Genomic DNA, 27,000 nt, shown 5'->3' on the forward strand with positions numbered 1-27,000 from the left:
TACAAAATTACATAAAATTTGATAGATTTGTTCAATGAGAAAAAAACACGATGAATCGACGATTTCGAGAAAACGGAAACGCAGCGGGTGTATATATGATTTTCGTCGCTGTTTTGCAAACCTTATTATTGTAAGAGTCTTTTGCCATCGACTCGACACACTTCAGTACTTGAATTTCTGGTGTAAGAGCGAAAATTGCGCCGTAATCGCGCGCGAGGATTCGCGACTGCATCATCGGGCTCTGCTCAGACGCGGCGTTGTATCTCCTGCTCTTACGACACCTTTTGCGTATTGTATATATCGCGGCGCATCTCCATCGATCTTACGATAGATCCAGTCGGCTATTACGACACCGATCGACCGACCGACGTCGTCGGCTCGTACCGAGAACAGTCATTAATTCAGCGAGAGTAGACGCGAGAGAGGAACGGCGGAGAGAGAAAATCGGTAAGGCTTTGCCGTTAAACGGCTACACGTACACACAAGCTTATCCTTGCGCAACGCGAGCAATAAAAATCTAAGATTAGGTCGTCCTCCTCGATCCAATTAATGCCGTCAATCTTCATAGCGAAGACAAGCAGAAGGCAAAACGTTCGTCGCGCCGTGATGATTCGATTTTTTCGTGACAAAGCTCAAATTTTATTCGGATTTTAAAGATGTCAATGTACGTGTGTACCTGTATAGAAAGATACCAATGTACAATCTGTTATAAATACATAAATACATTATAAATATACAATGTCATTTTGCATCGGTATTAGTAGAAGAATATATATACATAAAAGTTGAATTTAAAATTAAATTTTTTCTTCAAATGTTAAACGCAATAAAAGACTACGATAAATTAATTATTGTTCTCGATATTAGGAGATTGAAAAGTCGTAACATATAACTAAATTCGTAGGCGAAATGTGACGCAAAACATCGGCGACACGTCGCGAAAGCAAACGATAAAAATTCAATGTCTAATCCGATAACGCGTTCCAATCATTTACATATGAAGAATTAAAGCTCGTTATCGCGAGATACCATCCGAACGATATCATCTAATGTACTTTGATTACTCAGCCATCATCCATCATGGACGCCATGGTTCTCCAATTCTATATACATAAATCAGAAAAAAATTGTTCTCGATAGAAAATCGCGAATGAAAGGTAAATTATATTATTGCGAATTATACAGGGAGAGAACACATTCGTGCTTTTAGCTTCAAAATATAGCTCCACTTTATTTAGTTCCTTTCGCTCCTTTTTTCTCAATACATATATATTTGAACCAAGATAAAATACGGAGCGCGATTTTCTCCGGAAAGAGAGAGAGAGAGAGAGGGAACAATGTACAGGAAGCTGGTGCACGGAGGCTGCATGCGACATGAATGGATCTATCGATCGCTCCGGGAGCGCCGAAGGTATGGATATAATCGAGGAAGAGACTCTTGGAATTTTCGGTAAATTTACCATCTTATAGTTGGCGTAGTCCGTGGGATAGACAAACATGTTGGCGGCGGGGTCATGCGCGCGTTGAATTCGACGAAACACCAACTCCTCCGTCACACGCGGATCACAGGGAGCAACATATATACTACACGATGATGGTGACGATGGTGACGACAAAGGCACGCCGCCGATTCAGCGACGACGAGAGGAGAGAAGTTGCCGCGCGAACGAGAAGACGAAGCTGAAGAGGAACAGCCGGCGAAGAGAAGAGAGGAAACGCTTTCTCTCTTTCTCTCTCTATCGCGCAATATATGTACTCCCCCGTTCCAATTTCATCATGATATATGTTAAAATATTCTACGACGCCGCGCTCTGCCTTATCCGCTTGCGCCGCGTCGAAAACTTTGGTCCTCTCTCTCTTCGACACCCTCGGCTTCGTCTCTCCTTTCCTCTCTCTCTCTTTTGCTTCTCCAACACGTTGAAAAGTACCCCGGAGCTCGTTCGCGGGCTGGCAAGAGGTAGGGAGAATAAACTTCGTCCGCTAACGCGAGGACTATAGGGCCGCCAGGCCGAAATTTAACGCCTTCCCGGGGCCATGAAAGAATCGTACAACTTTGCCGACGAAAACTTGGCAACTTCCGTCTACGTCGCGGTAGAGTATCGCTCGAGACTCACGGATATACAACACGAAGAGAGAGAGAGAGAGAGAAAGACTTCCGCGCGTAGTATCGGAAGTATCGCGCCGAGACCGAAACGACTCCGAACGACACAGCTGACTACGCGCGACTGTCGCGCGTTCGCCAGCTCCGATCGAGAACGCGCGCGACTCCGATCCGGAGGTGGGAGCGACCCGAGACCCAATCGAGAGAGGTTCCTCTCTTCTGCGGATACCGCGAGAGAAGCGGACGCATCAGCCTCGTCATAGTCGAACAGGGTAGGTCTCCTCCGAATACTCCGATATGGCATTCGATTTGTCCATAAGTAATCGTTTTTTTTTCTTCGCCATGCAAAAAAATTAAAAATAGAAAATAATAGAAAAATAGAAAATAGATACAGCCTCATTTATAATTTTTAAATAATCGCACTTAGGGATGCTGATGATAAAATTTATTTTTTCCTTTTTTATTTTTAATTTTTGTTTGCAAATTAATAGGGTGTCTGATAAGTCCGTCTCAGTATCGGCGATGACTATTAAAATGCGAAAAATGCTTCTCCTGTCATTAATCCAAGCCACATTTCATCAGGTAACTTTGTTGATCGACTCGAGAATAGAAGTGTTAATAATCGCATTAGCGGCCGATCATGAATCTCTTATCTCGATGATAAGTGCGAATGGAATGTACTGTCGCGTCAGTGTAAAATAAAATGGAATAAAAATAGATAGAGAACCGGGAACAATATCGTTGACGTGAAAAATGAAATCGTTTTCGATAGAATGGCCTGATGTATCCGGGAGAGATAGAAGCGAGGAATAATCGCGGTCCCCCTGATAAAAGTATCGAGTTTTATCAGTGGCTGGCCGATAACAACCTTACAAATAAGAACATTTCTTTTTTAAGAGAAAAGGTTAAAACTGGTAGTAATCGAATGATAATTATTTCGCTCTATGGTCTCTGGATCTATTAATTTAAATAAATTGCTTTGATACCCGAGATCAACCTCGATATTTTTTCTCCTCCCTTCCCTTTCCTCTTACTCCAAAAATAAAAAAAATTAATACGATAATTTGCAGATTTATTAATGACAAAATATGGGACGAAAATATCTCTATTTCGATCCGCATTTAACCGCGCTAAAGAATTCACTCGAATGTTTTAATTAATCAGATCAGTGTCGCGGAAATTCCGTCGGCCAAAGCAAAAATGTTTACTAAGCGTGAGACATCGTTCGATATTCACGAGCCGACATCACTAAACGGGCCATTAAATTATTCACCGAAAAGCATAACGGCCACTTTAACCCCGGGTCCGCTGCGCACCGAGAGAGAGACACACACCACGTGGACAATAATTCACGTTTTATTTCCTCCTCGCGCGGCAGGACGTACGGGAAAGGAAAGGACACGCAATGATAAAAATGTCGCCGCGGCGGATCAGAAATCTTAATATGTCCCGTGGTCGAATGTCCACGGTGGTCCCCGTGGAGAGTCAGCGATTTCCAGCCAATATAAATGTCCTACATTGATTTAGTTCTCCCTTTCGCCTTACGATTCGCGGGGGATGAGGGGCGAAATGCGAGAGAACTGAAACGGACCGAGGAGCGGAAATGTCTCTGTCAGGGAAATTAACCTCCGAGGATCTGAAATAGGACGGAGAAAAGGGCAGGGCACATCCCTCCTCGCGAGATGGATGTTATGAAACCTTCGGAAAATTGAGCACGTGATGGCCATCTCTCGTTCTCGATCAACCGCGTCATCAACTTTGTCGTCCGTCCTTCCCTCCCACCCTGTATATATCGACTTGGTAGATTCTACATCCATATGACCGTGATTCGCAGCTCGCCTACACTCGCTTGACCCGCGTTTAACCCAATACTAGAAGACCAATTTGCAAACTGACTTAATTATCATAATCTCCGTTATTTTATAACTGTGAAAGACGATATGTGATATTTATACGCCGAAACACATATTCATTTGGGATAATAATAATTAATTGATATATAATAATAATCTCGAGATAAACTCCATATAATGATAATGATTAAAAATAATTGCACGATGCTAGAGAGTCAAAGCATACGATCGTGTCGTGCATGTATTTTAAACATTCTAAAACCGACATGCGCGCGATTATTCTCTCCATACTTTCTCTAGCTCTTCCCTATGGCGGTTATTTAAGTACACGTGGACGGAAATGAGTTTAAGGGTAGCTGAAGAACGTCGAGACGATACAGAGAGAAAGAAAAACAAGAGAGATGGAAAAAGAGGAAGAAGGCAGTGGAAAGATGTAAAAGGCAGGGAGTCAACCATCCACGAGATAATGGATCGCCGATTACCCCTCTTATTAATTACTATGACGAGACAGAGTTCCCTTGTCGACTAGCAAATAAACGAAACCAGGTGTCTCGTCGAAGCGAATAAATTTTTTCTTTTTCTTCCCGTATCCTGGGAATTCCTATAGAGCGTTCATTCTTTACATCGTCTTTTTATTAAGTATCCTCGAAGACGTCAATCGATCGAATATCGAAAAACATTATAAACGGACTGATCGATTTTTGTCGTCGGTACGATTTTTCGGAGCTACAGGATTTATTACTTTACGCGTCTCGGATCGGACACCTCGATAATAAATCCACACGCGTAATTGGCGAATCGATAAGTCTTATCGGGCCGCGGTGCGGTTTATTCGCCACGCTACTCGTCACTTTTTCTCCTTTGTCGGCATAATGGGTTAATGGCGAGGCATTTGTGAAAAGGAGGAAAAAATAAATGCAACGGTCTGCGCAGTTAATGGGCCCCCGTGTGTTGTAGATGACGGCAAGATAATTTCAGTCGACACAGCCTCACACGGCCGCGGCTTCCATATACACGCGTGAAACTCACGCAAACGTGTGCGATGTGTGTCGGTAATCGCTACACAAATTGTCGGCGTCACGCACAAATAGGAGTCGACGATATCAGTAATATAGAGAATAATTCAGACTTTTGCGACAATTCGAAACGAATTATATATCCCCATCGAGCGATAAGAGGCGTCTTCGTATAGGGCAAACAAATCGATGTGCCGTCAATTGAGGAGATTTACTTAGCCTGAATATTTTCTTATGGGACACTCCTGGGCGTCCGCACAGGGCAAAAGAGGGCATTTGTTCCCCTTGGAATAAACAAAAATTAAACTCTTGCGCTCTTCCTCTTGAATAAACACTGGGATTTATTTACATATTTAATATAAAAAGAACAAAATTTAATTATGCTCCCTCCTGAAAAAAATCCTAAAGACGTCTATGAAGGCAATATACTTTTCCGTTTGATTCTCGTATTATTTAATTATAGTGCAATCACAAGCCGTGAAAATTAATTAATTGGCATTCATATGCAAGAGAATAAAATAAACCAGTTTCCCTATTTCTCGTAATCTTTACGGCAAATTTATCCCCGACATTTGCGTATCCGAGTCTACGATCTGGCAAATTATTCGCAATGAGAAATGCATTCCGCGTGTATTCGGTATTTATGCGTGCATGCCGGTTATAGTGGCATCGCCTTACTTCTCCAACTTCTTGCACTGTTGGCGTGTGCTTGTGCAAAATCTTAATTCGCGACGACGCATAGGGGCGCTCATAAGAGACGGCAGGGAGAAATGTGGGAACTTCGTGCCACGATAAAAGCTGTTTAGCACGCTATGGTAATGACTCTGTCTCTTCTTTTTGTAAATTTATGTCTCTTATAGTCTCCCCCATGCGATCGAGGATGGGTTCCCATGGTGGAGAAGTACGGGCGATCGTAAAGGAAATACCCGTAGATGGAATAGGTATGTACCGACACAGGACGACTTCCGGTCGACTGTCAGGAATTGAGACTTCTTCTTCGAACAGGAAACCGAACCGACACTTGCACTTGTAAGGAGATATCTTGCATAATTTTCGAAGGAGAATAAAACATGTTGTCGCTTAATTATGCAATATATCACGTTTTATGCTAACAATTGAAGTTATATAAGTTGATATATTCAATAAGTATTTCTGAAAATTCTCATACATTGCCAATAAAAAAATTATTTTTAGTTATTTATTTATTTTTCGTCATTTTAACGCGTCAAAATTAGCTTTAACACAATTTTACATTTTTACCCAAACTTTTATAAAAATAATTTTTATGCTTGCTAAGCTTCTTCAAGGAAAACTCTGTATAGAAAAATATTGCTTTTATGCGGCAACAATATTATATCGAGTCATCTGGTATCCCCTTCATGCGAGGAGAATCTATCGAGAGGTCCAATTTCATAGAATCGCACTTATCGTATCATTGCGAGCATCAAGATATCACGAGCACCGAGAGGGAACGACCCGGGATAGACGAAACGCGAGGTACAGCAATATTATTTAAGATTTGTTTAGTAGACGTTATTCCATCCGTCATCCGATCGGATGTTATGCTTACGTCGCGGTATAAAAAAGACTTTGTATTTATTTAGCCAAAGGAGAGACAGCACACGTCGATTTAGCGACGATCAAAATAAAAAAATCAGCTTTTATCAACTAAAATAATGTGTGTATTTGTATATACGTAAATACTCTTTTACATATATATATATACATACATATATATATATACACATCTTTTTTTATGGATTTTCACAGCGCAAACGATTATGTGTCTCGTAAATTGCGACGCGATGTTATTCTTGAAAATTTTTGCGACGATTTATTCGCGGAATACGCGCGTTAAAAGATCCCATCCTCTCTCTAGTCACGCGGTTACGTTAGAGAAGCCTGGCGCGATCCATGGTTTTTGCGGGAGGGTATTTTTATGTGCTACGCTTCGGCACGCCATAATCGTCGGATGACTAAACGCGCAGTCGCGTGTAATTTTCGCTGAGCTGTCCCGAATATCTCTCGAGACAAAGCGGCTTCATTTAGATACACACAGCGTCGTTTTTTCGGATTAATCGCCGCCGAGAAGAAGCGACGTAACGTCGTCATCGGCCCAAACTCGGCCAATTGTGCAAACAGGAAAAATATGATCGAGAGAGATTTCAATCAATCCGAAAACAACAATACGCGAATTAAGAAGCGATTCTGATACCTTCATCACGCGCAACAACGAATTTTTTTTTAATTTTCGCGAGATCACAATTCTGTAAAAATAACGCAGCTAAAAGGTAGATGAATAAAGTAACTTTTCCATTATAATGATCTCTTTCGGGATTTCAGATAAAATCTTCTAAAAATGCGAGGAAAGGGGTTTATTATTAAAATAAAAAATTGTACAATATAATTACAAGATTTTCGAGAAATAAAAATTCTTTCGCCCGAAGCTTTCCTTCGTGCGATCTCGCACAACGCAAACTGTAAAGATGTAAATCTCTTCAAAATAGGGTGATGATGATCGTCATCGTGGATGTAACCCGTCGACCGGACGGTCGGTCCGTTTTAATTGGCGGCCACTAATTGTTAATTATCCACCCGCGGAGAAACCTGACGTAAGAGGCTTAAGGCCCTTTACACGAGGACGAGTTCCGACCCGCCCTCGCAAACGTTACCAACACTACACGATGAGGAGAGACGCGCACGTCGGGTTCACGACGTTATAACATACAGGGCAGGTGTGCATATGTAATTTCTCGTGTGGACGCCCTCCTCCGCCAGGCAGCAACACATGAAAAGATACCAGAGAGATCCGCGGCGGTTTACATTATTTATTAGGCGTATCGTCAACGATACGAGACACATGGAAAGGGAAGAGAGCCAGTCAAAACGGCTGCATAATCAACAATTAGCCATCTGATGTGTTACGTGATAGTTTTTTAACGACTACCCGCTATATATGATCGCATTTTCTTCTCGGGACCTGCTTTCCCCTCCCATCGATATAACTCGTGCCGGTTAATAATTTATCGCCGTCATCGATACACAGCGTGAAATTCCAAAGAGATTCATCGTTGGCAGAGTTAAGAAATTTCTTACGCATTCTTCAAGCGATTCGAAGAAATATTTTTAATCGCGCAAATAATTTGACATTGTATTTCATCAATCATAAGTGCTGATAAGCTATCAAAAAAATACCAGCTCCGCAAAATTCACATTGGAAACATTCGCTTATTCGTATTTGAAGTATCTTTTTAAATTATCTTGCGATTCTATATCATTCATTTCAATGACAAAAATATTTTTTAATCTGTTGTAAACAATTAAATCGTCACTATACTATTGATACTTGAATTAACTATCGAGAAGACATTTAGCGACAATTATTCTCTAGCGAAAAAATTTGGGGAACAAAGACAACGCAAGAATTCCTCGCGCGACGATATAGGAACAATAGTTGGCTAAAGGAACAATGGGAGCAGACGAAGAGAAGCAAAGCGAGATTTCTCTCCTCTCTTTCTCTCTCTCTCTATCTTTCTCGATTGCGCCGACTCACTCGACGAGAATGCAACTTGAGCCCATGTAAAGTCAGACCACCGCAAAAGGATCAAATCCGCGGAATAGGCCTCTCTCGGCTCGCTAGATTCTCTCTCGAATCACCCGATAGAGAATAATATATCGCATACGCGTGTGCGTGTCGCCGTACCGAAGGATGCAGGGAGAGAGAGAGAGAGAGGAAGAAACCGAGTCACTTCTCGAGAATGTGATTTAAGTCCGTATAAAAGACGACGTCGCGCAGAATTACAAGCGGCATGCAGTTCCGTCCGTCGACAGGAACGAATTCTCCTCCTCCTCCGCGAGACCGTGTAAAGAATACCGAACGATCGCCCATGTATATATGTCCGCGCGTCCATTCAAACAGAGATGTTGCTTGAACGAGCGAATCGCAACGAGATCACCGCGAGTTCCTCGCGTGACTGCAACGAAACGTCGAACTTGCAGCAGGATGAATGCAATTATGCCATTATTATTATGTTATTATGTATACCCGATAAATTAGGTGCTTGAAGCAGAATGTGCCAACTTTGTTAATTTCAGATTTGTGTCTAAAAAGTATGTCCTAGAAATTATCTTAATTGTCATTCCGACGCGTCAAAATGTATAGTATTGATTTTCGAGCATGTAAAATTTCTTAACCGTGAAGAATGTGAGAAAGATTATTATTTGTCATTTCCAGGAGAAAAAGGGAAAGAGAGAAAAATAATACGTAGTCTAGTAACTGGTTAATGCTTTTCTGCCCGAAGTATTTCGTAATTGTAATTGCTTCTTCGGTATGTTAACGATCGTGGAAACCCCCTGTTTGACTGAACGCGATGATATCTTCAAGGTTACCGAGTGACAGGTCGCATCTCCCCTTGGCGGGTTATGCGTTTATTAAATGACCGAAAAATTTATGACGCTGTAAAAATTTACGGTAAGAGGGTAGGCGCGAGCGTCTTCCATCGTTAATCCTTATACCGTAAAATCTAAGAAGCGCGAATGGGAATTTAAGCTGGCCGGAACGATGCGGCGGCGTGGAGGCAAATCCGCGCGAAAGAGGCCAAGATTACCGTAATGGCTCGCTTTACGATTACAGTTATCGAGACGGAAATCTGCGAAAGCCCGATGTTAACCGCGGAAACCAGTCTCGAGAGTCTTTTTCCAAAGCGAAACCTTCGTACGTTCTAAAACGCACGCAGCGTTCTATGATATGCGGAATTATCCAGTATTTAACTTGGTTACGGACTTGTCTAGTTTGTCCTTCTGAGTTTTATTTTTTTTTCTTTCTGCCGCTAATGACTTCAATTAGTACTACAAACAAGTGATTTAAAATCTAAAATTGTAAAAATGTTTGCTATCGCAAAAGAAAAAACGACATCGTCGAACCAAGAACAGAAATATCATTATTCATCTTTATTAGCGAATAGAAAATTATCAAAATTTAATGATTCATTACGAAGGTCAATTAATATCGATATTACACGGAAATTAAAAAGATGAGAGAAATTCTGTCATACACAAAGAGACGTAATATATTCATTTAGACTATTTTGTATATTCACTTTTATTATCATATATCGATTTTTGCGAATTTGTTTTAGTACATGCAATTTATTTCAAACTTGTAATTATGCAATTTGCTTCATGAATGTATCTTCACGAAGAGTATAATTTTCTTGTTCTATAAGAAAAAAAAATCCAAACTTTCATCTGGAAATGTTTAGTCTCTTTCAATTTCTCAAAGCTATAATTATTTAAACGCGATACGGTAGTCATAAACTTTAACGTCGACGTAAGATATAAGTACGATGTATCTACGATGCGCACAAAAGTAACGCAGACATTTTAACGATCTCGCGATCTAATTAATATAATTGTCTTGACGCTGACGCTTATCAGCTGAGAAAGAGAGAAAGATAGAGAGCCGCTCCTATTTATTTGTAACTCTAGTTGTGGAATATACCTGCTAGCATTAATGACCTCTGCGATCAATTAATTCCCATTAATTGAGAGAAGGGAGGGAGGGAGAAAGGGAAGGAGAAAGAGAAAGAGAGAAATAGAGACAAGATATACATACATATATACCGGATGAGTTATGATTGAATCGCGATAACGGGCTGTATCCGCTTTCAGTAAATTAACCGGATGCTTGATCATGATGATACGTTGTCCCTTCGTCGCAAAAAGAATTTTCAATTACCTGACTGATGACGGATATGGAGAATCGCACGAGTATGACAGAATTTGATTCATCGCGCCGACTGATTTGTTCTGAATTATTTCCCTTTAATGCTTTTTTTTTAATATATAAATACTGACTCGATAAGAAAATTCTTCTCTGTATAATAAACAAGGATATCGCAAGGATATCGCAAGCAAGAAATAAAAGTGGACAAACGGATATCGAGCGGGAGGATTATGCGAGGTGGCAGATATTTCTTAGAATTCCATGAAAATATATTCCTTCACAGGTGACGACGGTAGATGCGACGGTCCCCTCCCTTCCTTCGCGCGTGTTTTTCGTATGCAACCGTGACCACCGCCTAATACGCGGCACAGCGGCACATACTAATTAGCCTTGCGAGCGAAACGCGCCATGAATACAACTCCAAGTGGCGAGAGAGACAAACATTAGATGAGCCACGATGCTTGAGGCTAAACGTCGAGAGGCACTTCCTGTTGCAACGATCGCTACCGAGGAGAAACCAAATAATTACTCTCCCCCGCAATTATCAACGGATGTCGTGATTATTTTAAAGATGTTTCAAGCTCTAATAAATTTTAAAAATCTATTATAAAGAGATTTTTGCAAAATAAAATTGCAATGCGACAAGAGGCGCGGAACGACTCGCGAAATCACGTACGAGCATTAAACTAATACCTTTTAAGGGATTAAGAGTTTCTTCGTCGACAATACGTACTCGAACTGTAAACGCATTGTTTACCTTGTCCGAGGTCGAGTGGCAAATTTCACGCGAAACCATCTGGGACATTAAGTGCGTTCGCTGCAAGACACCGGGTCCGCGCTAGAATTTACGAGCCGAGGAATTCTCGGACACATGCCGGACACCTTCGCGAACATGGTCAGTACAATGCCGCAATCGATAGGAATTCTCGAAATTTATCGTTAGCCGTGTTAAGCGCGTCTCAGCTATTACAACGCTATCCGACTAATGCGCCATTCGAAATATAAAATATTCGCGCATTGGCAATTTAAATTAGCCCATTGAAATAAATGGAAAGATAATCAGGCCGCGTAATCTCTCCGCTTATCGCTTATTGTTCTCGACTTTAACGGCAATCGAGAGAGAACTCCGGATTTTCGTATTATGCCGCTCCTTTCAATGCCTCGCCTCTTCGTTACATATATATTTACCCCGCTCTCCTGTCCACCGTACTGTTTCCAATAATTGGGCGACGAGCTGAGTTGCACGATCGAGCTGGTTGCAGACAGGTTGCCCGGACTGGACGCTTGAAATCGGTCCGTCACCGGCGCATTCTGCATCTGTCCAGGTTGATTCGAGCTGCGCTGGATGCTGTTGGACGTCATCAGCGTGTTGCACGGTGGACCGGCGCGTGAATGATTGCACGCGATCTGCAGCAGATTCGTGCCACCAGCGGCGAGTCTTCCCGAGCTCGTCGCAACCTGCTGAACGTGCGCGTTCCGCTGGCTGACCTGGCCACTTGGTCGAACCTTGCACTGATTGCTCTGACCGCCGGTCTTCGACTCGTGACCGGCTCTCACGTCAATCCCGAAGTCGCTCAGCTTGAAGTTCTGTTGATTCATCTTGAAGTCCGCGTTGTTCTTAAAACTCCGATCCATCTCGATTCCGTCGAGAATCAATTTCAAAAGACCGATCACCCTCTGCGACTTCCTTTGTCATCGCTCGACATCGTCTGGCGGAAGTATCGATTTCTATCAAAGTCAAAGTTGCTTCGATGCGATCGGAAGAAATTAGGATTTCATTTTTCTTCTCCGAGAACATGAAATTCCGAGCAAACAGGTATATATTTATGTTCTCTCGCGTAGATTGCAGGATGCTATAAATTTTATTTGATCACGTGTTTTCACTCGCCGTTACTCGTCAAACTTCTACGCGCGGAATTCCTCGGCCGACGAAGGCGCGTTAAGTGAAACGAAAGATGAGATTAATCGCAGGTGCTTCGCGTGTCGGCGGCGAAACGTTTGACAATCCATCAGCTGATCGCACAGCGCTCGACACTCCGCCTTGACACGATTCCGATCTCCAATTTGCACATTATTGTTGCACGATCAATGAATCCGCGATTTTTGTCGACGACGTAATACTCCAATTCGGACACCTTTGGAAGTCTTTCAATGTTCGCACGAGTCGAATTTCCACTCGGCTGGCACGATCTCCGGTTTGGCGATCGCGCGGATCAACTTTCTGCGTCACCGTCCAAATAGTATAGTCCGTATTAAGGATGGAACGACCTTGCGTCGACACGGTCGTTATTTATCGTACGCTAGACGGATACGTTAAAAACGACGAAATAATAGTCCAGTGAAACTCGAAAATCTCACTCGCGCGGATCGCTTAATCAGAGGTTTGCCACAGCAGCACGCTCCGCGATTATTGCTGGATCGAATCGGCGCAACGTTTCGTATATATATATATATATATATACTCTTTAGTAGGCGAATCGCCGCGGCCGCGATAATCGTTAATCACCAGTGAAAGTTGCGGCGCGAAACGCCCGAGTTTCGCGACGGAAGAATCGTATTTGCTTTTGCGTCTCGAGAAAAGAGACGGAGCAGATTCATCGACAGATCGACGGAATCCATCCCGCTAAATTGCACGGCGAGATAATATCGCCGTTGACACACACGTTCGATAATACAACAACGGTTGTCGATAACAAAAGTATTGTATTTGTAAAACAAATCACTGTTAAAAAAACATGTCTGCCACATCGGTATAGAGAGAAAATTTCGGATTAATTTTTAAGACCTTCGAAAAGAGGAAAACTTCGATCGACGATTTTATTTAATGGCTATTTTTTTTTTTTTTACACAACGCGCAATTCGTTTACACGCGTCCGAGTTTTCCGACGCTTTTAATCGCGGTTTGATCGAATCTCGCCGTCGTAATAACCGCGAACTCGCATCGACGCAAATGCAATTGCATCACACAGTGTCGTGCACGATTCTGCCACAATACGTAGTATTCTCTCGTACGATTGCCTGCCTCGTTGCACTGTTCGCACACGGGGGATTTTTCTCTACTCCGAGAGATTTTCAAACAACGATATACACTTGAACCGCGTGTACATACGCACGTATACGCACGCGAAACGTCCCACGGCGGAAACAATCGGGAAAAGACAGACAGACGGAGAGAGAGAGAGGGAGAGGATTAGAAGCCAAAACGGCCAGCTGCTTAGCCAGTAGAGAGACGACTGGTTTTGTGTTAGCCGACTCATAGGCTATACACCGCACACGGAGGAGGCTGGGGTCCAGCGTACCCCTTCCTCTACCAGACGATGCACGGAGCAAGTGTGCCTGTCCCCTCTGCAATACGAGCGTATATAAGTCTCTTACGGCGCGCGTACGTGCATCTTGTATGTGTGTATATGTTTGTACCGATGCACTCTCTTTCTTTCTTTCTCCCGTCTCTCGTGGTTCGACCCCACGCGAGAGACGCTCGCAGTCTCGTTTCGCACCATGCAACTCCGCAGAGGAACTGCAAGCGTTGCACTCCGCGTGAGAGTCGAGTAACGTCTGCGCGCTAAAAAATCGTGGGAATTAAGAGCGGAGTGCTGCGTCGGAAGAAAAGCTGCGAGGCGATATACGCCTGCATCGCCGTTTAATGACGTAACGTTGTGTGCGTTTCTGACATTGCATATGTCAAAAGAAAATAAAACGTTCGTCGCGCAATCGCTTTATTAGGACATTTTCCTTATGTACGCGGTATTTCTAATGTTGAAGTAAAATTGCGAGATTTCTATAGCTATCGTTCCATCTCGTCAACGTTTCATGTAATGAAATTTTACGATTTATGATATATGCAGATTCAAACCGCAAGAGTCACGCATCGTCCCAGACAACGTCTAATTATGCATAAACGCAACGTTCGCTCGATAATAATGTAGATCATAGAAAAATACAAACCGACTCGGTTATTGATTCCGAAGGGAGGAGGGGAACGTTGTTTACAACGAGGGCCTATCTGCCCCTCGTTGCGCGCCAGATCATTAATCGTGGATCGGCGCGATATCTTAATCGCGCCTGTTACTTTCCGTTTCTTTTTCTTCTTTTACAGGGGGTCAAATACCTCGGCGTGGCATCGAGCATTATTTCCAACCCATCAGCCGTGACGCGATACTATTAATCCCAGCTTTTCTCGCACGATTCGCCGGGATTTGCAAAACACTCGATTCTTAATTGCCTTCGCTTTATCAGAAATAAAAAAATTCGCCTATCCCTCTTGCACTTAATATTAAAAGATAATTTCGCAACACTGAATTCTCTTTTTTCGAAATAAATGCCGAACAAATAAGTTTGTTCTTTCGAAGCTTTAACAACATTAAAATGTCTACAACTTTATTTTAAATTAAAATGAAAAATATATCTCATCGAGGATATATTGTCATATTTAGAAAGAGATTGCTTCTCATAATTCTATATTGAAAAATTCGATTCTCTTTTGAAGATTAGTTCACCGTTACTTTATAAAAGAACGAATCTGCATCACTCGCTAAATCTGCGCGCGTTTGTGTGATTGCATTCGATTCTCTCAAAGATTCGCTTCCAAGATGCAGTTGCATCTCAATGCACCGCGCTATTGCATCTTTCTCTATTCATCTCTCGTTGCGCACCGTCGCGGGAATACAGAAATAGTTTATCCACGAAGAGATTTCGGGAGAAAGAGAGAGAGAGAGAGAGAGAGAGGAGGAGGACCAAACGAAGAGGCGAAGAGAGCGCACGAGAACAGAGGTAGAAGGAGAATCGAAAGAGAAACGACAGAAAATACGAGCGGGAGTTACGAGTTACAGCGGAAAACGGTGGATTATGTGTGTTTAACCCTCCCTCCTTCTTCGACCCCCTTCGCCCACGTTCGCGCTTCACGTTCGCCGTCGCCCAAACGCGCTTCCGAAAGCCCCCGAGTTATGTTTGAGCACGAAAAGTAAACTTCGACTTCGTGGCGACGTGAGGCGCTTTGTGAGGATTAGGTGGCCGCCAATCGGGTGAATCGATTCCTTTGTTCCGACTTCCGCACCGCGCGAACAAGATCGATTCTCAGCAGATTCTCTCTGCTACATCGGCAGCGGCGTCAAGGTCCGATGAATCTTTGCTCGCGCTTCTCATTCACGCGTGCGAAAGTTTAAAAGAGAATCGCCAGAGAAGAGAAGACGGAAAGTGAAGTCGACTTCTTCGTAAATATAATGCCGCGTGCAATTACTTTCAATTATTATTTATTTAGCCTACAAATAATTTATTTAATTCATATCACACAATTATTATTTATTATATTACAATTATTTATTTATGGTACATAAAGATCTGGAATATAGCGTCAGATCGCAATATCATTTGTCATTCACGTCAACTAAACTTCTTTTGAACTTTGAAACTCGCGAGAATTCGCGGATCAAAAAGGACGCGAACGTAATTAAACGAACGTTGCCTCCGCAATTCAGACGGGCGCGACTCTGTAACAGAGTCGAGCTCCTCGACGACGCAAAGTGGAAACACCGCGGTGAGGTAAACCCGAGGAAAAACTAGCCTGCCCCGACGTGCAACAGGTAGGGAAGCCAATGGCAAAGGCTCGGTGCAAGTCCGAGCTCGACCGCGAGCGCGGTGACGGATCAACGACGACGATCGACGAGATCGCTTTGAGCGAGATTTAAGTCAAGGTGAGCGATACGAGGGAGAGTCTAGGTCTACCGTAAAACGTCGCGGTAAATCGTTCCTTTCCGCGTGTAAACCTTCAATACACACGTATATACGAACATTGTAATTAAAAAATCTTAAACACTCTCTCTGTGAGTTTTCCCGAGAGGTATAAGGATTTTAAATTCACAACACGGTCTATATCACTAGCAATATATGTGTGCAAACTCAAATCATTAAGCACTACATTTTACGGTTCAGTGACATAATGGATATCGCACTTATTCCTCTATTACCTTTCCCCTATCTGTATAATAGACATACTAATCGCGCAATCGCGGTGCGGTAACGAGTAGGTGGTCCGCCGCCGATACGGATCGGATCGCAAAGTGAAGTGCGGTAGCGAATCGAGCAACGAGGCGAGCTGGCGAGCGACATGCTGGAACTCGCGTCGATCAATGCGCGGCTTGCCGGTTACTCAACAACAAAACTGGTAATCATAGCACTGCGGGGTTCGCGAAGTATCTGCCTAATCGCCAACACCTTCACCTAGATCTCTCGATGTTTGTGCGACGACGACGATATATGTCCTTTCGAATCAAGTTGCGGCGATGTAAGCAATAATTCAACCACATCGTCGAGACAGGTTGATCTCTTTTTTTTTTTATTTTTTTATCCGCGAGTTGCGATAACAAAGGAGCTGAAACCGGTTGGCGATTCTTGATAAATCTAAGACGAATTATTATTAAGCGAATTCAACGGGTCAATAATTTTCGTACTTTGAGGCAGGTGCATTTAATTAATTCATCAATTCAACGCTTTAGAAAAGATGATACTAATCTACTAGTTTTGTTTTGGATTAAATAAACTGTCAAATCTATGACAGAGAAGAATCATGTGTTTACGATTTTCCTTACCATAAAATTAAATTTGCATAATGAACTTTTAACGCGAATTTCGTCAAATTTCGATCGTTGAGTACTTGATTGTAGGATTCGTGATCGCGCAGAATCAGCGCAGGAGTGGTGCAAGAGATCGATCAAGCTTTACCGATAAAATCTTGAAATATCGCGCCCGCAGAGGAAAAAAAAAGATAAAGAGAGAGGAAAAGCTGAGTGAAAAAAGCGCTCTCTCCTCTTCCCCTCAGACGGTTCAAAGACCGCCTAAGCGTATGCGACTCCTCGTCGTCTCCCCGCATGATTATGGTCCCATTCATGTGCGACCAGTTCGGCTCGGTTTCTTCTTCGTACCGATTTCAATCTAACCGCCGCGTGTGTGCGTTACATATAGCCGTGCAGCGTAATGTATAGTCGTTCTCGTTGTCGTCGAATCTACTTGGAATAGGCGGAACGTTCACTTTTAACAAACCAGACTGTACCGCGATCGAAATGATCGCATTGCGAAATAAACCTTTGTCTCTCTTTCTCTCCCTCTCGCTCGGAAGAGAAAGAATCTCTCTGGACCCTAGCAGCACGCATATCCAAAAGACGTTCATCAAAGAATATCCAGAAGACATCCAGAGGATGTTCGATATCCTCTAAACGTCTTTCGAATATGTTGTGCTGTTATCGCGCGACGCAAAAACGAAGCTTTTGGTAAACAAAAATTACAATTAATCAATTTTACAATGGCGGCATCTTCATATTTTGCAATACAAAATGTAATACAAAAGAAACAAATAAAATCTCGTTTTTTTTAAACTTTGAACTAGCGCGATGGAAAAAGACTTATAATTGAGATCTTAGCATTCGCGAAAAGGAGAAGAAACGATTAAAGGACAAAAGGGCGTATTCGTGACGAAAGATGTTATATATACATTTTCTACCGGTACTGTACCGGTTTTAAAGGACTGGCTAGCGAAGGAGAGACGGTCGGAACGAGAAGTGTATACGCATACGTACGCAGAATCGCACACTTATACAGGGCAGGGGACAGGTACAGAATGTGTCCGTGGATAAGCATGGCGACAGTGAAGGTGCGCGAGAGAAGAACGAAGGATTAAAGAAGGAAAGAGAAGAGAGAGAAAGAGAAAGGGACGGAGAGGTAGACTAGCCACTGAAGAGTAAACTGGCCAGACTGCCTGCCGCCGACATAACGTAATGCAACATGCTAGAAAGAGAAAAAGAGACAGCGAGAAAGAGGAGAGAGGGGTGAGAAAGAAATGCGAAAAAAATGAGAAAACGAAGAGAGCAGGAAGGAACTGATAGTCAGGATTGAACAGACGAGTAGGACGAGGCGATATGTTGTCCAAGCGATACTACGTTGATGCGGTTCTTTCTTGGTAGAATGCATCGAGGCGTGTTTGTGCTGTCCGCGATTTTTGTATTTAATGCAATAATATCGAAAGAGAAAGAGAGAGAGAGAAAGACTCGAGAACTAGCCAGACAGCCTGTCGCCGACGACGGTGCGCTTGAAGGAGAAAAGAGTGAAAGAGAAAGAAAGAGAAAGAAACAAAGGTACAACAAAAGGTACGGAGGAGACAGGGAGAAAGAGAAAAAAACCGAGGGCCAGGTTCATGGAACCTGAAACATCACAGGACGGAAACAGCCCCTAAAAGAAGTAGACCTGTCGTCTCGTTTGATCCAAGTTCTCTCTTCAAACGAGTCATCTCGTTAACCATTCCCCTAATTTTATATATATATGTATACAAACGCGTAATTAAAATCAAGGCTCTCCCTCCCTCCCATCTATCTGCCATGTCTTGACGCAAGAAATAATTCATTGTATACCAGTTGCATAAAATAAACATGTTATTTACCGCAAATTTCACGCGCATGGAACATTGCGTTTGACGTACCTCGCGTGAACAGTTCGCCGCATTTTCGATGGGAACAACAGCATGGCGCTAACGCGCCCTTTGCTGCCCCGCCGCGCATTACAAGATCATTAATTATTAATTTTCAATAATCATTAATTTGTTTAATGAGACGCAATCTATTATTTGCGTGCTGTTTACTAGTTTCAACATAAGAGGGTTGTCCCGCACATTATTTCGAATCGATATCACAAATATATATCCTATAACTCGTTGTTCTAAGGGCGCAAGAAGTTTCGCGACACTCTGTACAGTCATAGATTGCGCAAAAAAAATAAAAATAAAAAAAAAAAAACGTACGTTGATTGGCAATAGTTCTGGTAGGGTATTTTAAACCCGATCTATTCGAGAATCAAATAGTTCTAGACCGCAGAAAAAAATAGCATCATCTGCCATACGGTTCAACGGTCCATGCGAATTTCACCGACATTGATTCCGCCGTTATACGATCCTATCTGTCGCGAACAAAGCGCGTGACAGAAACAAGGGATCTACAATGCAGATAAGCATTTCTCTGCGCGGAATTACAACGCTTAGATACTTAACCGATCTCTAACAGTGTGTCGTCCGGGTACCGTTAGATTATCGACTCGGGAAACACGACGACCCGGAAATTAATTCGGCCACTATACATAAAAAGAAAATGCCATAGACTTTTACGAGAAAGATTAGAAGGTTTTTGCTACTTGTAATTAATCGTGAGAAAATCAGAGTGAGAGAACTTGACATTATAAAATGATGAAAATTATAAACAAAATAAAATGCAGTTCACAATCTATCGCGATTGATATTGAAAATCAGCTATTGCATTATCGTCACGTCATTGTGGCGCGACAATAAAATCTACGACATCTCTATATTCGCGTCGTAATAATAATATTAATATTATTTCACGTCGTAAATACTATTAGAGTCGTCTGTAAAACTCGGCGATTTTCCTGACGAATCTTACGATTCTCAACGAGATTTACAGATCGTTTCACGAGACGCGGTCGAAGATTAATGGGCCGAGCTAGGTAAACACATAAAATGGATGCATATTATACAGCTGTATAAAGAAGCGGCATAAACACGAATAAGACAAAAATATATTTCCGCGGCGGCGTGAAAAAAACAACAAGCGTTGTCGGATCGGCACGCTGTTAGAAAGTTGAATGAATTAAGCACGCCCGCGGTGCTCACCGATCGCGAGCTACCCACGTGTTCACGTTGGCAAAGAGTGGACGACTTACGTGAATCCGGTTGCCCGTTCACGATTCTCGCGCGGCAGCATTCTCGCGATTTTTGTTTTGATAATCGAAATTGGACTTACCTGAAACAAAAAGAGAGACAAATTAAAATTAGCGCTATATACTTTTTTAATTTTCTTTATTCAACAATTTAATTCAGTATCTTGCAAGTGTGAGAGAAGTTTTTGCCCATGGTCTGAATGTGTATTTCAGTAATAACAATAATTTAATAATAAGTTATATTATCGGAATACAAGGACAAGATTTTATTCACGGAACTGATTCCGCGAAAGGAACCGATTATTCATCGCGCTTCCGGTGGCCGGAAACGGCAATACGGAGCCATTTACGTAAAGACTTGTCAACGAATGGCACGATAGTCCCCGGAGATCCGACTTCACTACGCGGACATTCGGCGACTTCTTCGCGAATCAACAAAGAGGAAGGAAACGGAATACGTCGTCCTTCCTTGCCGAAGGACACGTGACTCGGTTGCATACATCCGAGTAAAGGTTCGTTTAAACGAGATTATTTTCGTGTCCCAATATTTTGTAATTCATGTAATTGTGAATACAAAAGATAATTAATAGTGTGAAATATTATAATTAATATTGTCCAATAATAAAATAAACAGAGGAAAATAATTTCAATAATATTAAAATAAATTTGATAATTAATTAATTAAAAACTAATGACTATATTGATTTTATTGGGTGTTTATTGCTTTGATTTATTTCGCTATTTAAAATTGCTTTACGAATTACGCGCAAGTTGGTTCGCGCGATACGATATTATTTTGAAAATCAACTGGTGTAAAATGAGCCTTTATATCATCGCGTCCGACTACTTATGACGGTAAGTTTTTTCCGAAACGGGACAACAGGCGACAGGCCATTTTTGTCTTCTCGAGAACCGACCCCTTATGCGGCATTCGCCAGGAAAAAGAGCGCGCGAGCATCTTTCGTACTTTGAAAGATTCATTAGGCACACGGCGAACAACTTGTGCCGAGAGGCAGAATCGTCGCGTCCGAACTTGGAAGTGCCGAGAACGTACTTTTTCTACCTCGTTCTACCCAGGAACGAGGACAATCAATGTCATCCCCGTGGCTCGAAGGCAGAGAAGGAAGAAAACATTGTTCTTTCCAAGGTATACACAAAGAAGCGCACACATGCACGACCTTCGTCCTATTAAAATGGAAAACATCAAACAACGTCTCGGAAAGGACGTCGGTCAGGCCTCATCGGTAATGCAAATTTCGCAAAGCTTCTTCAAATCCGCCTCTACATATCTTGTCGATACTAAGATATATATGCGGCTGCTTCTGTATATTTTACCATTGATACGCGGAGAGAATTTTCTCTTAGAATTTACCCTGAAAATCTCGGTAATCGTATGGGACAATATAATATTGGAAGAATGTTGTAAACGTTTCTCTGATTTATATATATTTACCACAATAAAAATTTAGTAAAATAATCAGAGAAACTCTTATACAACTTTTGCAATACCTATTCTTCCATGATTACCATGATTTTCAAGGTAAAGTCTAAGTAAATGCATATACCGTGGATTGAACATAACATATCAATATCGATCCTTTTTCAAATTTTCGCTCGCGAAAAGAACCTTCTCCAACAACTTTCAAAGAATTGCGATATGTCCGATTGCAAGTTAAGCCGCGTTCACGGAGGATTTACGTGACTTAAAAGCGGCAGCAGTCGGTCATCGCGCGAATCGCCGGAAATCTCCCACGCAACGGGTGACGCAAAAGTATTAAGCGCGGCTGATTTGGACGATAGGGAAGGGAGGGCCGAAGAAAAATGACAAGAGCGGAGAGGAGGGACGGTTTGCGACGATAACGAACAGAACCGTCGATTCTCAACGACACTCGTAAAGCCGGACATTTAACGATGGCGATTTAACTGTCGCTGGGTGCAGCGCGCATACAATGTGCTCTAGCTAGCTCGCTGGTCCCCGCCGACTCGCTGCACAATAATAATTATGACCCCGGCTACGATTGTTTATGGAGGCGGCAGTTAAATTACCGCCGGTTGACGTTACACGGACATTTCGGCGGCTGCTTTCCCTCCTGCGTTGTCGCTGTAATTGTTATTTAACCGTGGTCGCGACCGTTCTCCCTCTCTCTCTTTCTCTCCCTCCCTTGTTGTTGTTCAAATTCGATCTCGCCTCTCGAATTAAGTAGCCTCTGCAATTCGCACTCGTTATTAATAAGTAGAAGCCCGAAATGCTTAAAATTACGATAATGAATTTGATTGCGCGCGAAGGCAGGTGCTCGTCAAGAATCGAAAATGCTACGCGCGAATAAGATGAATCCTTGGCGCGCACGCTTGGATTCCAACAGTTGTACTTAAGAACGTCACGAATCTTGCTTACGACTTCCGCGAATTTATGCGACGGTGTCTTTCCCATGAAGTTTCGCCTGCGGATATACGACTCTCCCTGCTGACGGATTGTGACGTCATCCTCCCGGTCCGTCGCGCTTCTATCGTCGGGCTTTTTCGTTATCGCGGGCTCGGATGAGACTTGAGGGGATTCGGTGTGAGAGCGAGATAAGTTCGTAATTGTAAGGTCTATTTTAGATATGACTTCATATTTTATTACCTTGCGAATTCCGAACTTAATTTATTCTTACATTGAAACCTCCAAATCTAAAAATAAAAGGGACTGATTTAAAATATGACACATTTAAACATTTGATTTAAATAAATGAATTATTGTACTAATTACTACTCCGAAATTGATAGATAACAGTAGAGGGACATTTCAGAAAGTAACTCGCATCAATTTATGGGAAGACCGATAATCCTTAAATAATCGATAGCTGTCTCTTATTCTGACGAATAATTTAGGGTCGCGAACGATTACAAGTTCCAAAATATTTCAAAGCTATATATTCAATGTGCCGAGACACGCGCGTGTCTCCTATCGATTTATCATCAACACGATCGTGAAAGGTGTGCTCGCAAGTTCGACGTAGATGACACGCAAACAATCCTTGACAGCCGTCACTTGACACCAACATCAAGTGTTTAATGCGAACGCGTAGTCATCAGGTGGATATCTTGTGTCTAGCCAGTTACGCGGACAAGTTGCCAAGACACGAGAGAAGAGACAACATATATCATCCCTATTGTTTTTGGAAAGCAAAATTTAATCACAGTACGTTGATGATAAACGTAAGAGATACATTTTTTTTTTCATTTTTAAATCGCTGATCCGATTTGTACCCAAAATGCGTTTAAACTTTAATTACGGCTGTTAATTTAAATAACACCGTGTGTGATTGACAACTTTAGACGAGACTGGAAAAAATTCGAGTTTAGCCCCCCACGCGTTAACTCGATTGCCCCGAGAGCTTCCATGTAATTCGGAACAATTCATAAATTTATTGCGACAGACAACACACAGATCTCTCCCTCAATTCCCCTTTCTCGCTCACCCTACCTTGTTTCTCGTTTCGTTTCACTCCCTTTCCCCTCTTCCCCTTCGGGTGATCCACCGATACTCGTTCTCCGCTCCGGTGGGGTTGAAACGGGTCGAGTATAACCGGAGGGATGAAAGAGGGTGAAGAGGGGTGGGCTATGTGTACCAACTTAGACACATTAAAAATTTAATAACTTGGCTCGCTCAGTTGGTTGGTAAAGTAGGTAGCTATTCGTCGAGGAGGATCCCTTTAAATCCAGAAACCCGCCGCGATACCTAGCGACACTCAATGCGTATAACATACCTTCGAAAGTGAAATATTGATTCTCAATTATAATCGATGAATAAATGATTATAATCAGAGAATTTTATTATATTTTCAATTTTCTAGAATTGAATCAATTATAACTTCTTCAAAAATTCAGAAAAGTTGTATATTCTTTGTAACAATGAAACCATTTTTATCTCGATATGACGTGTCGATAGAAGTAGTGTTTTTTTTTTATCACGCGTAAAATTCCAAACAGTATAGTATTAGAATGCTGATCACAAACTGAGAAACACTGACGAGCGTATCGTCGAATTATGACCATCTTTGTCCCGTAACTGTATCGCTGTATCGTTCATCTCCTTTTTTATTCGCGGCAACCGTCGGGTTCTCTCGTTCCGTTGCTCGCTTAACAACAGTAAAGCCATCTTCATTTCACGATTTAACTCACCCTCACCTCCTCTCTCCCTCTTTCTCCAGGGCGTTCCGTAACTTGATTTCCGTGATATTTACAACAGATGGATGTATCGTAAAAGATTCTATCAGAGAAAAACTTCCGGCCTATGATATTTCGTATAATAAACTTTGCAATCGTAAAAAAAAAAAGATACTGTCGACATAATTTAATTGCTAAAGCTTTCAGTCCTCATTATCTTCTATTTTTAGTCTTAACGTATATATAAATCAGCTTTCATTAAATTCAACAATCTTATTCTCTCCTCGAAAAAGCCACGTTTCCCGACATAAACACGAACGTGAATGTAAACGCGCGAACGTGAATACTCATCACAAATGTTTTTTCAATATTTAAATATACAGTAGTTACTTTCAAGTTGAAAATTGCCCTGTGTGAATATTCGTCATGAGTGGTTAGCTTTGAAAAAAATTGGCAATATTTATATAATCGAACAAGGGTAAAAAAAATATTTTAATCGTAATGGATGAACCTGGTAGCGCGACTTTGGCCTTCTTCGATGTGGTTAAAACTTCTCTCACGAACACTTTCCGGCCACCCTCTTTCCTTCTCTCCTTCCCTGCTACAATCGCGTTACGAAACTACCATAAATTCGTCTCCTTGTTGATCTTCGGGAGTTTTACGGCTCCGTATGTCGGGTGTACCAATAAACGGAAACCTCGCCGTCGTGCGTTTGTCGTACGGATCAAACTGTCGAATGCCCCCGAAGAACTCCCGGCTTCGTGCTTACAACCTAAACGCCAACATCCGGGGACTTATTGGAATCAAGTATCGCCCACGTTCCATTTTCCTTCCTCGATCCGTGTTGTAATTCGATGCAAGCATTTTCTCAAATTATTTAAATCCGATTTTATTTCTCTAATGAGAAACGCGCGTAGCAGTTGACATTAATCTTTTCTCAGCAGACACCGAAATATGCGGATATTCGCATTTTGATTTGTATAAATTTGATGTCGCAACCCGCGTGAGAATCTGCGAGCGACACGTTTTTCCGTTTATTATTAATCGCGCAACACGGCGAGAGATAGCGGATGATTAAATTCATCGGCGGAATAATTAGCGCGCGAGCACGGTCGGTTCGATTAAATCATCGGGGCCGAGGGAATTTAAATATCGTGGCGAGAGAGACTCATGAATTCGTCACTCGGCTAAGATAATGACCTCATCGACTCGTGAATTCTCGCGCGGTGTATCAAGTGTCAAATCTGGACGAATCGTTTGCGCAATCACGCGGTACAAGAGACGATGGATAATAACGCGCGCGAAAATTGGCTATGCATTTCGGATTATGCGACCAGTTAATTTTCCACGTTGATGAAATCGCAACGGTCGCACGGTGGATATCATCGTTTCGTTCTTCATCCGGACGAACCCATTGATGATAACGTCACCGAGTGAGTTTGTTTGTATAGCTGAGTATGATATCGCGATCGCGATTCACAATTCGAGCCTGTAATGACCGGGTATTTTGCAATTTTCCAATTTTCACGAATATCGTTTCCACACACGGACCGCTATTTTATTTTTTTTATTCAATTCCGTATAAAATGGTTTTTAATGTATCACGACGTCCGATTTAACATAAATTTTGTTTTATCGAGCGCATTAATAATACCTGCTCGCGCACACACATGCATAATAAAACCTCTGAAATTTGCAATATAAATACTAATTAATTAAAATTAATTAATTAATAATTTTGATAACATGACAAGAGGATGTAGGTCGAAATTATCGCGTACACTCCGATCCGGAAGTTTTTGCCACTCTTTTGGCTTCGTAGCCGTTTCTACGTGTCGCTACACGCGCGCGCGCGCGCGCGTGTTCGTGCGGAGGGTGAGAGTGGAAAGCGTTACGACGGGAGCGGAGACGGGGGTTGCGCAAGAGAGGGTGAAAGGAGGGTGCCCGGCTAGAGGCATTATAGCGCTGCTACAAATCATAGGGCAGACCCCCGCTCAAGGCGAGCGCGTGTTCCGCGCTCCTGTATTTCTATACGTGTGTACGTGTGACAGGGTGTGTATACGTATGTATGTGTAGGAGGGTCGGCTGACAGTGGGACGTTACACGCTCGGTGTACTGTATACTTGCTGGATACGCAGGGCAGGGTAGAGCAGGGGAAAAGGGTGACTCGTCCCCGAAAACTGCCACCCCTGCCGAGAACGGTCACGACGCCCTTGGGATTGAAGTATACGCGTCGTTACCGCTTTTCCCCTCTTTCAACCCCCTCGCCGTCTCGCTTTCTTTCGCCCGTCATTCTTTTTCGCCGATCTTTCCCGCATGCCCGTCAACGGGAAGATGTTAATTGAAAACGCGCCGCAAACTCGCTCTTTGGAGGAGAATAGCGCGGTGCATCCAATCAAACTCGAATTGATTGATTTTTTTTTTTTCATGCATATTAATACGCGC

The 27,000-nt window shown here is 42.4% G+C and overlaps 1 protein-coding gene across 11 annotated transcripts in view; it reads right to left on the minus strand.

Annotated features, from left to right (window-relative positions):
- Nucleotides 1-27,000, minus strand: part of LOC114944466 (protein daughterless) — a 115,064-nt gene that overhangs the window by 18,661 nt on the left and 69,403 nt on the right. The window contains exon 1 of one of the 11 annotated variants that reach the window (XM_085487925.1): nt 11,884-13,989. The exons of the other annotated variants lie outside the window; for them this stretch is intronic. Within the exon in view, the coding sequence (XP_085344051.1) occupies nt 11,884-12,330 (447 nt within the window). The 5' untranslated portion in view covers nt 12,331-13,989. Of the gene's footprint in view, nt 1-11,883; nt 13,990-27,000 lie in introns of those variants that run through there. 11 annotated transcript variants of the gene reach the window in all.

Source organism: Nylanderia fulva, unplaced genomic scaffold, assembly GCF_048542155.1.
Source record: "Nylanderia fulva isolate GAGA-0341 unplaced genomic scaffold, ASM4854215v1 Scaffold6, whole genome shotgun sequence".
Classification (NCBI taxonomy): Eukaryota; Metazoa; Arthropoda; class Insecta; order Hymenoptera; family Formicidae; genus Nylanderia; species Nylanderia fulva.